The sequence below is a fragment of the Melozone crissalis genome, unplaced genomic scaffold, assembly GCF_028551555.1.
Source record: "Melozone crissalis strain CALT ecotype California unplaced genomic scaffold, PUWL_Pcris_2 ptg000006l_1, whole genome shotgun sequence".
NCBI lineage: Eukaryota > Metazoa > Chordata > Aves > Passeriformes > Passerellidae > Melozone > Melozone crissalis.
The window spans coordinates 33,539,351-33,556,763 of NW_026535784.1; the positions used below are offsets into that span (position 1 = coordinate 33,539,351).

The 17,413-nt window shown below is 36.4% G+C and overlaps 1 protein-coding gene across 1 annotated transcript in view; it reads right to left on the reverse strand.

Annotated features, from left to right (window-relative positions):
* The window catches only part of KLHL2 (kelch like family member 2), a 53,986-nt gene that overhangs the window by 31,708 nt on the left and 4,865 nt on the right, over window positions 1–17,413 (reverse strand). The window contains exons 3-4 of the mRNA XM_054293217.1: window positions 14,818–14,924; window positions 10,187–10,308 (exon numbers count right to left, since the gene is read on the reverse strand). Coding sequence (XP_054149192.1) covers window positions 10,187–10,308; window positions 14,818–14,924 — 229 coding nt within the window. The remainder of the gene's footprint in view (window positions 1–10,186; window positions 10,309–14,817; window positions 14,925–17,413) is intronic.

Consider the following 17,413-nt stretch of genomic DNA (forward strand, 5'->3'; position numbering starts at 1 on the left):
CCAGGCTGGAGCTTGCAGATACAGAGCTGCAGCCACCTAGCTGTTATCAGGCTGCCAGCTTCAGCAGCCCTTAATGCTTTCCTCACACTGAGCACACAGTGTGATTTCCTCCTGTCACATACCACCAAGCAAGCCAGATCAGAAACGGAAATCCTTTAAGAGAGCATCAAACATCTATCAAATGAGCGTGAGGCTTTGGAACACAACTTCAGCCACATCAAAAACCCAGTTTCTCAGTTAAAAACAAACAGAGGGAAGTGACAATATAGCAACTGCAGCGATTCTGCAGTGCACAGAATAATAATGTGCCCCCAAAACCAGGCAGCTCTACTTTGCACATATATAATAGCTAAAATCACAAAAGATATGCTATGAAAAAAATAGAGAAAAACACAATTTAAATGCATTTAAAAATTGTCAAAGAACAAAATATTAAATTTTCCAGCAAAGCTGTTTGCTTAGTATTTTGGTCAGCAGCTCTTAGGTGAAGCTTATTCATTTAAAGTGCAAATTAATGAAGCTTATATTTGTAATAAAATAGGCTTGTAAAGAGATCACGCTCCTCTTTTGCCTTCCCTCCTACACTCATTCTCCTGACAAGCAGGCACATATAAGCAAATGAAGAATGCCTACTAGGATTATTTCACTGGAAAAAATGAGATCATTTACTGTTGTCTGACATGTCTTACAATGCATATAAATTCAAGGAGTGTGCCACTGTCTCTCCTCCAGCTATGCCACATATTAGTTGTGCCCTCATATTATTAAAATCCTCAAAGCTGTTGTCATAAATACAAAAATAGGTCAAAAGGAGGCAACCAGATGGTTGCTTGAAGCCTTAAGTATAAAATACATACAATAGCAAAACACAGTGGTAGTATTTCAGCACACAACCAAAGAGCACACTATAAGGCTGTTTAGTCCAGCATTAAGTTCTTGCCCACTAAGACTTAAACATGTTTCTATGAATAGGGTTTGCAATGAAACTCATGTCAGCTTGGATTTAAGAACCTCTCTGCAGCGTCAGCAAGCCCCTAGTATTATTAGAACTGTACTGTCATAAAAGAATAAAAGTGAAAGTTTGGATTACCATGTAGTTTCAACACACATCAGAATTTAAAAACATCAGCTAATCCTGTCTTAATCATAAACTCGTTAGGATGAGCCAGTTTCATAAAGTATTTTAACCTGAATAACTCTGAATACAATTTCAGACTTTGCCAAAGATTTCATAATTTAGTATCTATGCCACAGCAGCCAAAGTGGAGATGAGCAGAAAAGCCAAATGCTTGTTTATTTTTAAGGCTCTGTAAGATGATCCAATAAAGAACTCCATCTCCTCCTAAAGTTTTAATAATATCTGTGTCAGGGAAATATGACCACCAACCATCAAATAGTTCTTGACACTCTAATAGCTCAATTACATAAAACATATTTTGAAAAAGAAAATACTTTCAAGAACTTGTGCAGTTGCTCGAAACCTCTTAAGAAAGAAAGAAGTGAGTTTATGGACAGAACATTTTACGTTTTCATGAAGGCAAAGCAAAAAGTGATGGTAAAATGAAATATGATGGTGGAAATATGGTGTTTTCAAGATTAATCTGAGTCTGGAAAAAGCCAGGGTATGGAAGAAAAGAGAACCAAAGCCCGTGACAAATACTTTAATTATCTCAGAAACAAGCAGGATTGTAACCTGTTACCTCAGGGCTCAATAATTAGCACCTTACTCATGATATATTGAAGGCAGGAAGCCAAATCTGTCCAAAATTTTATAGGAGATTATTTGGGAATCAGAATTCAGTATCAGCTCACAAAAATAAAACTATATGAACAGCTTAAAAGACAGCTGTACAGTTTTAATGAAGATTTGGCCTACCAGTCTCCCTAAAAGGACATGTGCTGCACTGGGATATTTTTCTGAGAGTTGCCGGCAAGTTAAATTTAAGTCACAGGAAACAAATTCACAGATTTCACCTTTAAAGATGCTATCAACAAACTTTAATGTAAAGTCAAAGCTATTTTCATTTTTTGAAAGAATCTACCATGGCTATTGACAGGGAAATCAGTGCAAAGATTTCCAATGACATCATACACCTTTTTAGGAGCAGTAAAAGAAACAACTTACACTCATTTACTTCAAAAAATTATCTCTAGAAAGAAAAAAAAAAAAACAAAAACACAACAAAATAAATATCACTGTTAACTTCAACAGGATTGGTATTATCTGACCTAACTGTATTCTTCTTTAGAAGCATGCAGATAGCAGATTTAGCAATAAATCAGCTCAGAGGAACACTCCCATGGTCCAATACCCTGTCTCCAGCCCCTAAGATGTAAGCAGCCATGTGCTGCAGGAAAGACTTTGGAAGCTAAACCAAGATGGAGTGACTGTCTAGGGACTGTGGAGATGCAAAAGGAAATCTGTACAAAGAACAGATTTGTCCAGTGGGGACAGGACAGGGACAGTCACAATGACAACCAACTAGCTTAAAACATGCCTCAAAATTCTATTCAATTAATAAATACTATAGGGATGATTTTTTAAATGCTTTATCAGGAAAGTGTGGTTAGTAAATAGAGGCAAATGCAAGCAAATAAATAAAAGGCCTTTATGAAACCAGACAGCAAACTTCAGAGATGCCAACTTCATTAGCCTGTGGTACAGCAGCAACAGTTTTATTAAGTTACTTGCATCTGCTAGAATGCTGTGTCTGCTTCTAGCTAGAGAAACTGCTATCATGACCCATGCTGTCATCACCAAACTGCACTGTCTAGAACATCATCATCTATTTGAAATTGCTGCTAATTTAGAAAAAACTCTTCTTTAGGAGCCCTGCATTTCAGTAGAGTGCACAACTGGAGATGTACAGGACTTGTACTTAATGGTGGTCTCTTGGTGACATGCAAGGTGTTAATCATGACCAGTAGGGATGTAATTGCCTAGATACAGCCTGCCAGCACCTACTCTTCTCAAGATATACTTCTGTTTAACCTGTTTCACTTTCCCTGATTACCAAAAGCTTTTTAAGGAAGAGGTGACTAGAGGCACATCTGTCAATGCATCAAGATCAGACATTCCCTTCCTGCCCCTTTAGGTTTCTAAGTGTGGCATTTTTTTCCACACATCTATTTCTTAGCTTCTCTGAAGAGCCAATTCCCATAGAAGCAATTTCAGCATTACCTTCTCTCAAACCAGTTTCTTACATAAAATATGTATTTTACATTTGAAACAGAACCTACTGCATTATAAGATTCACTGAAAGCTTCACAGGATTCAGTTCAGTTGAATAAATATTTCTTTTATCTCTTCCACCCACTTGCACAGCAGCAGGCACACTTCCAGGACACAGAATGCATGTCTCTGTTCAAGCACTGAATTCAACTCCCTCCTCTTACAATGCCTAATCACACATTTGTAAAGAACCTTTGCAAAGTCAGCCTTGGATTCTAAAAAGGAAAAAATCTACCCCAATTAACACAGAAAACTTCCAATATTCATAAAGAAAATATACCCCTTTGGATAGATTCCTTTGAAAGGGAGGGACATCTTTTGATCCAATAAGGGAAAAGAGGAGTTCTGTAGTGCTTGAAGGTATACTTTATTGGCAGGCTCACAAACTCCTGAAAAACATTCCAAGTTAGATATCTAAAGTGAAAAGTGAAACTAGTTCCAAAACACATGCTTTATACTCTTCACACATCACAGTATATGAGTTAACTCATATAAAGACAGTTTAGTCACCTGTTCATATACACAAAACACTTGTTTTCAAGGATAAAGCTTGAAAAGTATCACAATATTACTGGGAGCATTTTGACTCTCAGCTGAGATACTAAGTTAGTATGGCTCTTAAGATTACCAGAATATAAGCTCTATTAATTTGATCATGTATGTGCTCAAAGACTGTGGCAAATATTAAGAGATCAGTCTTATAAACTGGCTTTTATTAAGTCATTCTGCATTTTCCTCTAAAAGCACATACAACTAGCTGCTGTTGTTCAGTTGATGTGTGAACTCTCTTTTAAATTAAACTCCTGTGAACTGGTGTACCTGACCCTTAGTAGAAAGGGTACTGAAGGAAAGAATCTGAGACAATCATGAGACACAGATATGGGGAAAAAGAACAACTCCATTACTAAATCTGACATTCTGGTAATACAAGTTTCAGAACAAACTTGTAGCCCCTAAACAGATTATTTCACATCCTACCCCCATAAAACTGCATGAGGTTCATCATAAGCACACCAATTCAAAGTACAATACAACAGTTTAGTCTGAATATTTTTATCTGATTTTATTCTAATGCTTAGCAGAAGAGCAAATAAGGAATGTTTCATGCTGCACAGAATTTTATTTTTGTCTTTAAATCAGTATCCAGTGAAGATTAGGCACAGTGAACGCAGACCTTATGTTTGCATGAACTTCATCTTATTGATCACACATAGTTCTACTACATTTTTATTAATAATAATAATAGATATATAAAAATAGATAGATATAAATTAATATCTACTCTTTGCTGATTTGTTGGGGGCTTTTGTCCTCCTCAACAAATACCAGTCTGTACTGTTCATTATTTTGCATTCTATTTTGTGCAATGCTCTCTTCTACATTTTTCTTTCAGTTTTAAAATGACTTGTACACATCTTGCTTCTCTCCTGCCCTTCCACCCCAAAACCTCTCCTGCCCTTCCACCCCAAAAAGATATAATTTTACAAGATTTTCAGTCATATTTTTTTCTATTATTGGTGAATTTTAAAATATAATTAAACATTTACCAAAATGAAAATAGTTAATTTCTTTACTTTTTTTGTATTAAAAGCAATTTTAACATTTGATTGTACTCTGGAAACAGACTTGCAAATTGGCATCTCTTCCTAACAGGAAATTCCTGGTGTGAACCTGAAGTCTTGCCCACTAAACTTACCGAAAGAACTTATGCTACTACTATTAAATCAGATAATGACTTCCACTGGTTGCAGTTCTGGTTCATTAGAAGTATTATGCTAAAAACCATAAATGCTTAAAACAACAAATCCCTCAAAATGGCCAGAATTTCTTCCTCCCACTGTATGACTACTTTGATGTTCTCATTCTTACTCTCTCTACCATCACAAACATATAGTGACTACTAGAATCAATGTCTTATCATCAGAAAATCAATGACAAAGAATCAAACACTGTATTTTTTATTCACAAGATAACAGTTTTACTCTTGTCTGTAGTAACAAGGCCTTAATGGACCAATTTTCCCAATGCATGTTAAATATGTAGATATAGGTAAAATGGAAAGAGCAAGAAGAATGGTAAAAGATTCAGAAACTACTGTCTCCAAAGAACAGTCTATGATGTTTAGCCTAAAGAAAACAATTAAATATATGAATAAGAACAGTCATTCAGTACATGAGATTATTGCAGCAAAACAGCAACAAGCTGCTTTACAAGATGACAGAAGGAAGTACTATTAATCTAATATAGACCAGGAACATTTAAGTCAGGTACTACCTACCTTTTGAACTAGGAAAACTATTAAATCAACTGGAATAAACCACCTAAGGATTACTATCCAGTTTCCATTGTTAGATAGAATATGTTATGCCAAGTCTCGATACATTCAGTCAGTGTTTCACTTCACAGAGCTCAGCAGCAATTATCTTTTATGCTATTCCCTGTAACATCACATTCCTTCTTTGTGCTCCTTTAACCTGCCCTCAGTCCAACTTATGGCATGACCCAATGCTTGTGGGTCATGCCACAAATATAATTCAGAAGCTGACCATCTTAAAAAGAACACATCTGTTTTCTTAAACTTCTCTGGGTTTTGGTGGGAGGTACAGGCTCATTTTCAACCTTAAGAATTTTTCAGGGTTTTAACAACCCTGCAACACTGATCAGCTAGAGGTGATTATATGTAGCAAGAATAGTCAAAGCCCATATTACCAAACATGGTACTGTAGAATGTCTACCTTAGTAAATAGCTGGGACAACATTAGGACCTTCTTTTTTGAGGATTTCTTGGGGAAATCAGCTGCTTTTTTGGACCTTGTTTTGACAGCACCTTAAATCAAATCTGCTGTCAACTCTTATGCCCACATCCAATGACACCATACAAATAGAAGCATCTCTGTTGTACTTTTTATGGCAATCTGCGTGAACAGTAAGAGTTACAAAGAAAAAATGCATACATATTAGTGTTCATAACATGCTTATTACTATGCAAACATTGTTCTTGAATAATTTCAAAAAATCAGAAGAAAAAATTATACTTCTTGTATGACCCCATTAAAGATTCTGGACTTCATGTTTGTTGTACCTAATAAAATTTTTAAAAGGAAAAAATACGCCAGGATAGAATTATACAATTGTAAAAATACAATTCTATTGTGAATTTCTCTTCTATCTCTCATGCACTCACCTTGTCCAAAAGCAAGACAGCAGTAGCAGCAAAGTGAAACTACCTGTAATGCTTGACCCAGGCTGCAGAGAAACATCTACTTCCAACACTGGAGTCTGTTCCTACACTTTAATACAGTAATCCCAATTGGGATTCTTGCTTTCACCAATTGGGTGAAAACAACTGACAGGGCTGTGATCCAAGTTAAGGATAACTCAAAAGTCCCCTGAAAACCCATGTGGGGTGGAAGTGGAGATACAGAGTGTTATGCTGTCAGATGTTTTTTTGAGTTCAGTGATCTGCTTTATAAAACAGTCCAGCAAATGTATGAGCACAATTAAAGGAACAGAGACCTGTAGCAGGGAATCAAAAGGAACTAAATCACCTAACTGTGTTTATTCAAATCACATCCTACTCAGCCTGTATCAGGCTGGCCTCTAAAGCCCATAACAAATCCACAGCCCACCAACAACTGCAGGAATTTCTCCTCCAATATATTTGTGCTCAGGAGAGGCCCGAGGTGTACAGCTGACTAAAAAGGGGCTGCAGTGCATTCGCATAGCGTGGGAGAGTTACTCACGCATGAGCTCCTTATAGTAACCAACTCTCCCACATTGTGCACTGCATGTAGTTAATACCTATATGGATATCAAAAAAATTTGATATGGAAAAAAGTTGATTTGCCTTCTGAAAACATTAATTCGGATATTCTCTTCTTAAAATATGAAGAATGAGATATTGCACTAAGTCTGACATTTAATTTCATTCCTTAAAAAAAAAAGGGAAAAGCAAAGAGTTAAGAATGCAGAAAAATGTGACTTGATATGTAAATACAGCAGAAACACTGGTATGGCATTATGCAAAGTTAGTGCCACTAGAGATGAATTATAAAATAACTTGTTCTAAATGAAGGACAAACACTAAAAGAATGTACACATTCATATACCAGCTGTCTTATTGTTGCAGGCTGGGGGGAACCTATTGAACCAAGAACTGAAGAAAAGAACAAATGTTCTTTTGTGTTTAACTAATGTAGCGATAACAGCCAGTGATGAGGGCCTCCCGTGCTGACAGTTTACGGGTAAATGAATGCAGTTTTCTCCTCAATCACAGACTTACACCTTACTTGTCTACTCCACACCTGCTCAAAAACATACATAAGTTAGAACAGGACAGCGGGGAGGAAAAAATGGACAGCTCTCACCGACAAGATGCAAAGGCACAGTCAGGAAGCACTCTCCTGTCCACATCTAGATCAAGTAAGATTCTAAGGAAAGAAGCTCAGAGTTAACCTGCCCCTTGAGAAAGGCCAATGAGCTGGGCTATGATTATGTATTCCTTCATAATTAGTTTTCATAAATATACAATGCAGCTATTTTAGTACCAAGAACTACTTAGCAATTCTACATTATTTAAACATGAAGCTTGCACACTCTCTTCAAACATTGTATCACGTATTAGAAATTAATTCAATACCTATTCTTACTATGTATAACCTGGAGAGATGGAATAATACACTCGAAATCCCATCAAGGGTATCAGAATAAGAATCATAAGGAGCTAACTAGAAGCTGATGCTCCAGTTCAACACATTAATCCAAACATAAAATTGCATCTTAGGTTTTCACACTTCTGTATTCCTACAAAATAGATTCCTAACTACCAAAATTTCACAATATATTCTAGGTCATATAGACAAGAAATTGAGAGCTAGAATTAATCTCAATAGCATGCAACACGCTTATGGAGAGAACACATTTTTAACTAAGGCCAGACAATCCGCACTAGGTTTCTAGGTTTCCAGAAAGTCACAGCAACAATTTCCCCATCTTGGCTTTCAAGCATAAGGAAAAGAATTTGCATCAGCATGTTTATTTTTATCCACAGTGTTTATTTCTGCTGTAATGCAAATAAACTCTACATATCTAGTAATAATAATATAAAAAGGATGAAAGTGACAAAACAAGAGTAAGTTTACATACAATACAGTCATATTACAAGTATATTCACCATCAACATTAAAGTGCAACTATATTGGAAAAAAATCAAACCCAACTTAGAAGTCTGACTTTCTTCTCAGTACTCAAGCAACCAAAAACTTGTAATATCACTCACCAAGCCATATTATTTATACTAACATCCCCAGCATCATCAGATATCTATCTTTAGACAGATAACATGAAGCCATGAAAATTAAAGCCCTATCAGACTCATGAGCGTTAAACCCATGGATTTCTGGCCTACAAGGACTCCTGTATGAAGAAGAAATGTAATGCTTTTCCTCCCTATTAACATGGAAGAGTCAGCATTGCCAAGGACAGGTGATAATGCCTCCTCCTAGACAGCACCTACAGCCAAAATACAGTAGCACACCTGCTAAGTCTCTTCCAATATTATGGATCAAATGTACAAGATCAGGGCCATCAAGCTCTGTCAGCAAGACAGAATATTCTGCTTTAAGGATGAAAAGCCAGAATGATCAAGCAGCAAAAGGTTTGTTAGGGAATCTCTGACAGCTCTGGATTTGCTCAAGGTCTTCCACAGCAGAGATCTGGGCAACCACCAGATTGGTAAAATACAACAGAATTTCAGCCTTTTTTTTTTTTCACTGTGTACATTCATCATCAGGCCAGAACAATTCCTTAAAAAGGAAGATTCTTAAGAAACAAGTCATTAAGAAAGACAAGAAATTAGTCTTGCAGAATTAAACGACATATGACCTAAGATATGGAAGTCTTAGTAGCAAGATATTTTGTTGGCAGCATTTCTCATTTCAGGAAGTATTCAGTCAAGCATGGCTAAAACAAGCAGTGACCCCATTGGATTCAGCAGCCAATAAAATTGCTGTTAATTTCAGCCTAATGTCCAGTAAAAGCAATTAATTTCAGAATACATAATTGCAACAGAAGTTTTCAATGACAAACACAGCAACACGGTTTTTCACTCTGCTAAAGCAGCAAAATAACTGCTAATAACCAGTTCTTTGGCATTGGGCAAGAACAGAAAGAAGAGCATAGCAGTATAAGGAAAACACGAGAATTAAATATATCATCCTTTATGCAACTAGTTTTAAACTTATCAAATGTCTAGAAAAAATCTCAAAAGACACTGGAAGGAAAATCTACTCTGTCCATCTTAAGTCCACCTCCATTTAGAAAATATTAAATGCAGGAGGCTATGTTTTCTAGGCTAGTATTTGTTTTCTTCTAATTTCTTCAGGTACAGCCAATTGGAAAAACTTATTACCTCTGTGTGGGACGGACAAAACCTTCATGATAGATATAAGCTGATTTAATTTAAAAAAAATCAGTAGCTAAACATTTCTGCACAGCTGGTCACTGGCAAGTTACAGAGATTGAACAGGGAAAAGTACTTTATTGTGCAGGCTAACAGTGAAAAAAATAAACAGGACAGCTTAATTGGAAAACATGGTTTCACATTAAGGAATAAATCTACTTTGCTTATGTAAATTTCACTTAAATATTAGAGAAGAGGTGGTACAGAAGTGGCTGACAGCATTAATTTTAGGCAGAGTAGACCATCTATTTTATTGCATTACATAAAGTTTGGTTGCAAAGACCACTAAAGTCAACTAATTCTTCATTTACTTGAATTGTCTTTGAATTTGAGCCAGAATTTAAACAGCATGACTACTTACTATGTAAGCACTAGGTCTGAAAATATTCCAGTTTACAGATGAGATTTCCCATGTTGGAGTTGAACTACAATGACAAAATAAATGACTCTGCACATTGCATGTCATTTGTTGCAGAAAATATTCTCACTCTTACCTGCACATTTTCTTCTGTAACTTGAATTTCAGCAGTGTAAATATAATCAATAAGCATCCTTAGAGTCCAGCCATCAACTTCCTTTATTCGAACTTTTTTTGCTCGGCTTTCACTCATCTCACCTACAAACACAGTTTATTAATCAAGTAAATAAGATAGAAATACAGCATGAATGTAGAAGTTTAACAGCAGCAGAAATTTTGTGTATGAACAGTTGTGATGGTAGAAAAACTTCAACACTAATAATTTAATTTCTTCCTTTCCTTCCTTCCGCCAATGAGGAAGGAAGGTTTTGTTGTCATCATGCAAATGCTACCTGGGTTAATACTTTTAGTGCAGGTGACCTATTTTTTCCAGTGTAAAGTATCAGGAAAATATTGTTATCAGACCTAAATATGACACTTCAAATGCATACAAAAACATTTTGCTGGGAAAGCAAGATATTAAAATACTCTAGCTTTATTAACTTCTTAACTGAAAGAGCATACCAAACACAGTCCAGAGTAAATTTATTTAAATAAGAAAAGTTATATCCCCACAGAAGAATTAACATACATATTTCTTTCCTTGCCTACTTATTATTCCCTTGGTGATTTCACCTCTTTTGCAGCTCCAATTTAACAGCTCAAGCTAAGATAAAATGGTAAGCAAGGGAAAACTTGTTGGATCTCATTTTGTGGAGGCTGACATGCTGGCCATATGCCACAACCCATCTTCATAGAAAGGCCTGCAAAATATCTTCCACTTTCTAAAATATTATGTTTCTCAAAGTGCAATATTTTCTTTATGGCTGAAATAATTATCCAAATATATATTTTGAAGTAATGACTATAATCTTCTGTATGACTTCCAGATCAGGTAATCTCAGACCTTTAAACTCTCTTGCACTGACTTTCACTGAGAAACAAAACATGAACTACAAAAGTGATGTTGGAAGATATATAAAATTTCACTTTGGAAGAGTATGTCCCAATCTCTGAATATATGAGTTTCTTATTCTTCTATATAGGATATAATTTCTTTCCCTTGGGCATAGACATCTAGAGATAAGGGTATTGGTGATATAATAAATTTAATGTATACAACAAGAAAAGCAGATAGGATGGAGAAGTGAACAAAAACATGTTAACCATTGCTGATATTTTTTTATGAAGTCATATACATTTTCATTGCTTGTTACCTTCTGGTCTCCAGGGTTAGTGTCAAACAATGCATTTTACCCAGTGCTTTCAGCAAAGAGATCATCACTGACAAATCTGTCACCACTATTCATGGCACCATACCTTTTTTTGAGCTGAAGGGTAAAGAATGGCATTGCAAATCAACTCTTTAAGAGGCAGGAAGTTCAAAAGACATAAAACCCAGCAAAATCCAGCTCCCACAGAACTTTCTCCTTTCACCTGCACTTCTGAAACATTCCCCTACATCTCTGAAGGATGACTGCAGAACCCTGCAGGGCCCTGTATTCCAAGTTCCTGCTTCTAGTTTGACACAGATTAAACCTATTGATCTTCAGAGCATGTAAGCTGCAACTTATTTATTATGCAAGCTGCTGTGGAGGTGGTCCTCTGGGAAAATTGTGTGTGTGGGAGAGCAGATTTTGATATTCTGCAAGCACATTAGATTTGTTTTCAGATTTTGTGTCAAGGCTTTTAGAGTCATGGATAGGCACCTTCTCTATTTAAAAACCAGGCCCAGAATATAAAAATAAAAAACCCTGAACAAGAAAAAGAAAACCAAACCAAAACAAAACACCCCACATCCAAACAACAACAAAAACACACCCAACCAAAATAATCCCAAAAATACTTGCTTCCAACTTTCATGTGAACCACACATGCAATCCTACTACAATTCTAGATCAACCCATACCTGTTTGCTAGATCATACAGAGGAAACCAGAGATGCACTCAGCAGGCAGGCTCAGTCTAGAATTCAACCTGCTGAAGAACTCAGTTTATGACTGGGAAGCAGCACCACCATGTCTCCACAGAGTTCTTAGTGACAGGAAAGAATATCATGAACTGAAAGAAAGCTGATCCAACCTCCCAAGCAGCAAAGCAACAGCTGAGTTGAAGATACTAAGGGGCTACAAAGATACAAAGGGGCTATCTAAAAAGCTTACATGGCTCCTCACAAAGTAACGCAAAGAAAGCCTTTTTCTCTCTCTTTATATTTTTTTTACCCAAGAATTTTAGAAACGGAGAATGGAAGTGAAGAGAACAGGTAAATCCCTAAGGACAACTGCCATCGTCACCCTTATCTGAAGTCAGCCCCTATAGCCACTGAAGAGTCCCTTCTCTGATGCTTTATATTCAATTTCTCTAAACATTTAAGTAGATTTAAATTATATTTCTAAATAATTCCACTGTATAAGACAAAAGAAGTATTCCTATTAACATAGATTAAATAGCAGGGACTCTCTTCCCCATCTTCTCATGGGATAATTATTACTAACTTACTACATTTTGTAACTTTAAAAGACAGTAAATTTTTCTTTCCTGATAATTATTAGGGCAACCATTACAGGCACAAATGATGAAAAGGGGGGAAAAAAAACTAACAGGCAGAGAGTTTGAACCCAGTTAATGCCATATCCCAGCCTGCACTGCAGTAATATTTAATGACTCAGAGAATGATGGAATCAACCTGCAAACACATGTTTAAATATAAGCTTCTAATTTCTATTCAAGAATTAACCCTAAAGATAAGAGTGCAATTTTTACCACTGTCTTTTCAGTCAGTGTTTTATTCTGGATAGAAGATACTTCTCCCTTTGGTTGTGGCTGGTTAAGGGATCAAATTTGCTTATTTGAACTTGCAGATTACTGAATGAGAATAAAAATCCACCTAGGAAGTGTGGATTCCAGGCTTCATGGAGAGAACAATCACAATGAAATTAAAGAATTTTTGTGTGGGGAATGGCTGAAATGCACCAATACCACAGCTGGGCCATGCTGTAAGCAACATATAAGCCTAGTAAAAAATCTGCTGATAACTCTTAAAGCCACAGCTGAATTCTATTTAAGCTCCCACCTATTTGGCTCACCAACTACACAAACCTCACCACAGATATATTAGTTAAACACTTCACACCCATTACTCAAGTGAGTGTTCCCACCTCCTGCACCACTGGGGCTAAAGAACGCCTACGTTTAAAAACGTAAAACAAGTTAAAAAACTTAAAAGGGAAGATTTTAGTAATTCCATCTGGAGAGCAGCTACAGACACTGCTGCACTGGCACTCTGAATGGGTAATAAACTTCTTCACAGAAAGGGCAGTCAGGGCAAGCAGAAATGTCTTAATCACAGAAGACATAATAAAAAGCTATATGCTGAACAAAGAGTATTTGCAATGTGATAGTCAACAACAGCTAGTCTTTAATACAGAACTAACATAAGAGGCTTGCATTTCTCTGCTACTAAGGTGATAAAAATGAACTGTAGAAGCAGCCTTTTTTATTCTAATTTTATAGACAGCAGTAAAAATGAAGAAAGAATTTATCAGTCACCCACAATGTTTGCCTCAACCACAAATGCAAACTTAAAAGAACTGCTTGAGGAAAAGATATTTAATTTTACAAGCAATTTTAAAGCATTCTTGTAGAAGTTACTCCACTTCTGGCCTTGAATATGTCAAAATATTTGCCTATAAAATCTAGAATGCTCAGCTGCTTCACCAGAACACAAGAGCATTTCAAATTTCATCCATCTTGTTGCATACAATTAAAATTATTAAAACACCAATCTGTTTGCATATGGGCAGGCCAAGAGTCACATTTCTACCTCCATCTGAGCTGGTGGTCAGAAGCAATGGATTACAGAGAAGTCTTTTCATTTCAGACAGTTGACATTAACTACAAAGCTGGCACAAGATTTCAGGATGAACAGACAAAACCCCAGAAGTTAATTTTAACATGCATTTAGTAGCATTCTTACTTTGGCATGGAATTTCACATTATTTCAATGTGATTTATAACCATGATGGAATTAAGCCCACAGCACAGAAATTTCAGCTGGAGGCTCCTATGAACTTGAACCTATCTTAGCCTTGCAAGCCTTCAGCATTCCCGCTCTAGCAGTAAAGCAGTAACTTGGCCAGCATGGAGTGAGCAGAAGTCGAATCAAGCCTGTACAGAAAAGTAGTGGCAATGATGCAGAGTACATATGTCATGGAGAATTACCCTAAAAATACTGAAACATGCACTCCAGCTACAGGCTGCCAAAGCCACAGAAAGCTTTCATAACTACTAAGAGCCTAGAGCACTCATGGGCTGAAGAATGTAGAAGCACTAGTTTTTAAAGGACATAATTTACTCCAAAATTCACATGAAAGTTATTTCAACCTCCTTTTGGACAAGTGAGATTACTAGAGGCTTAAAGGGTATAACAACTTGACTATCGCTGGCTTACTTAACATCTAATTTGTTTTAAAGCATCCATCATGCTAACAAAGGCTACGTTGACAGTATGTCCTTAGACTGCAAAAAAAAAAATCATTAAGGATTCCAAATGTTCCCATTGGCTTATCTAAAAATCAAATTAGATCCTAAAAAGGAAAAGCCATGAAAATTTATTCTTTATACAGTTAGACTGGATTGCAACATAGTAAGTATTGAAACATTTGGTACCTGTAAACATGGCATGGAAGTAGGGGCTGCAGGCGGCTAACACAACTCTATGCGCTGCAATTTCCATGTCTTCAGCTACTATCGTCACATCACACAGCAAGTTTTGACTATTTAGAAATATCAGAGAAGGCAATTTCACATAAGTGAAGTACAACAGAAAAGTATATATTATATCATACACAATTTCTTTTCCCATGCCATCAAAAGAGGCAGGCAGACAATGTTGATGAAGCATTGTTTTTAAAGGTGTTACACAACCACATGGCTGTTACTCAATCAGATTACAGATGGGGCTTGGGTACACAAAACTGTTTAAAAATCAAACAACTGAATTGTGATTCATTGCACAGAAGTTTTCTGCATTGAATAACCATAATTTGTATCAGCCCAATTTATAAACATTCTCTCTGGAAGTCTGGGCCCCTTTGAACAACTATGATAGAAAAAACAGAATTTAATATATACAAGCACTAAAAAAAAAATTACGTAACAAACAAGGCTTTACAGACAACAAAGAATCCAAATTTCAACTGAGGTGCCTGTATTACATTACACTGGAAACTTATGCCTACTTAATTGTGCAAATCCACCACTCAGTCTTCTCTATATTCACTGTTTTCCAAGCATTTTTCATATTCAGCCCACGCACATAATAGCAATTATTTTTTCCAGTCTGAACAGTTTAGAATTTTTTATGGTTAACTTCGTATCTTAACTGACTTTGTATCTTCATTATATGCATTTGTATTCTTGTCCTTTGTGACTGTAACATATTTCCTCCCTGTTCAGTTGCAATAAAGTAACATCTCATTTATAACCATTAGAAACACAGGTGTTTCTAACACAGTTTACAGCTATTGGCTATACCTCTTCCACTTAAACCCTTATAATCCAATTTTCTAGACTGAAAAAGGAGAGGGGAAAAAAAAAAAAGAAAAACACACCACAACACAAAGGCTGCAACTTCACAGCTTCTAACTAAGGGTTACAGTCACCTCTTCTTTCCTGTTCATGCTAGCACTGTCCCTGTGAAGGTAGTATGGAATCCACAAAACTCAGACCCATGGCAACAGAGGGAAGAGGGAAAAGTACAACTTAACAGAACACATTCCTTACAGATGGAATTCCTTAGGGATTCCTAGAGCTGTACACCAATCTAGTGATTTCTATTCTCAGTACCATCAAAAAGATAATTTTTTACCCTTCCCGAATACATAATGAAGATTTTTAGATAGTTTGCAACTACCACGCTGAGTTGTAGCAAAGTCAGGTGAGCAGCTGCATTTTGCTTGGGCAGAACTAGAGCTCTCAGCCAAACTGCTCAGATATTCACCTCAGTCCAAAAGAAAACTCTGTCATCTCTCAGTTCTGCAATTATCCAAATTTATGAGCCCAGACTCTAGTAAGGTGGCTTTGCAGAGGTCACACACCAAAACTTTTGGTGGCCACAAGTAACCTTTGGGGTCATATTGCAATCCTGGCAATTATCTTTCTGCTTTCAACTCTTAATACCTACAGCAACTATGTAAATCTCATAAATTTAGCTTGCAATATAGTTATCATCAAACAATATGTACAATGTAATGACTGTACCAGACAAAACACACAATTCAGAGGATCTTGAAAAAACCATTACATTTATTATTAAAAAATGGAAACAGAAAGCTACACATAAAAGGGCATCAGATACCCAGCTTTACCAGACACCTGCACTTAACCTGACAACAGGAACAAGAAGTTTTATACTTAGCTGCACAGAAATACTAAAGGTAACAATGAAGCCAGAAGCAACAGATTACATCAATGCACAACTAGGGTTGCTAATTACATTGCACAAACACAGACAGAGTAACACCTCTAGTCTGGAACTGCATCAGGTGAATGAATATGCTCTGAGCTACTACAGAGCTGACAAGCTAGAGAAACTACTGCAGAAACGAGCTTAAAAACTTAATCATGTACTCTGCTGCAAGCATCTTGCGGCTTCCACAGCAATTCAGCACCTTCATTTCATGAGGGCCCACCAATTTATTTTAGAAAAGGCTGTTTTCTGAAGTGGTATTGTACCAATTTGCTTATATAGAGTGACTGAATGAACAGAATTGTGGGGGATAAACCATCAGGGTATGGAAAATGATAAAAAGGGGGTTAAGCAAGTATGCATTTAAGAATAACTGAGCAACTGTTTACCAGCTTGCAGGCTATTCTTCACTGGTTCATACAGAGAAAGTTTTCATTACCCCCATCTTCAAAAGGTTTTGGTAAAGTCTTGTTTGTAAGAACGAGAATTTTGATAAATATAGGTAACATCAAATTCCTTTGTGATAAAAGCAAATTATAATAAAGTGAAAAGATAGGCATCAGAGTGTAATTTTGTCACATGTCAAGAACTAATTACTTTTCCGAATGAGCTTTCTATTCAGTGTTGAGGTGATGCTGAGCAATGAAATGACAAAAAATACAAAGGACAAAATTGCTAAAATTTGTCAAAATTTGAAGGCACATAAAAACTCATTAACAAGCTACTAGAGCCAGACAACCTGACAGCAGCCAAAAATTTAACATAAGCACAGAGACTTAAGCATTCAAAACCAAA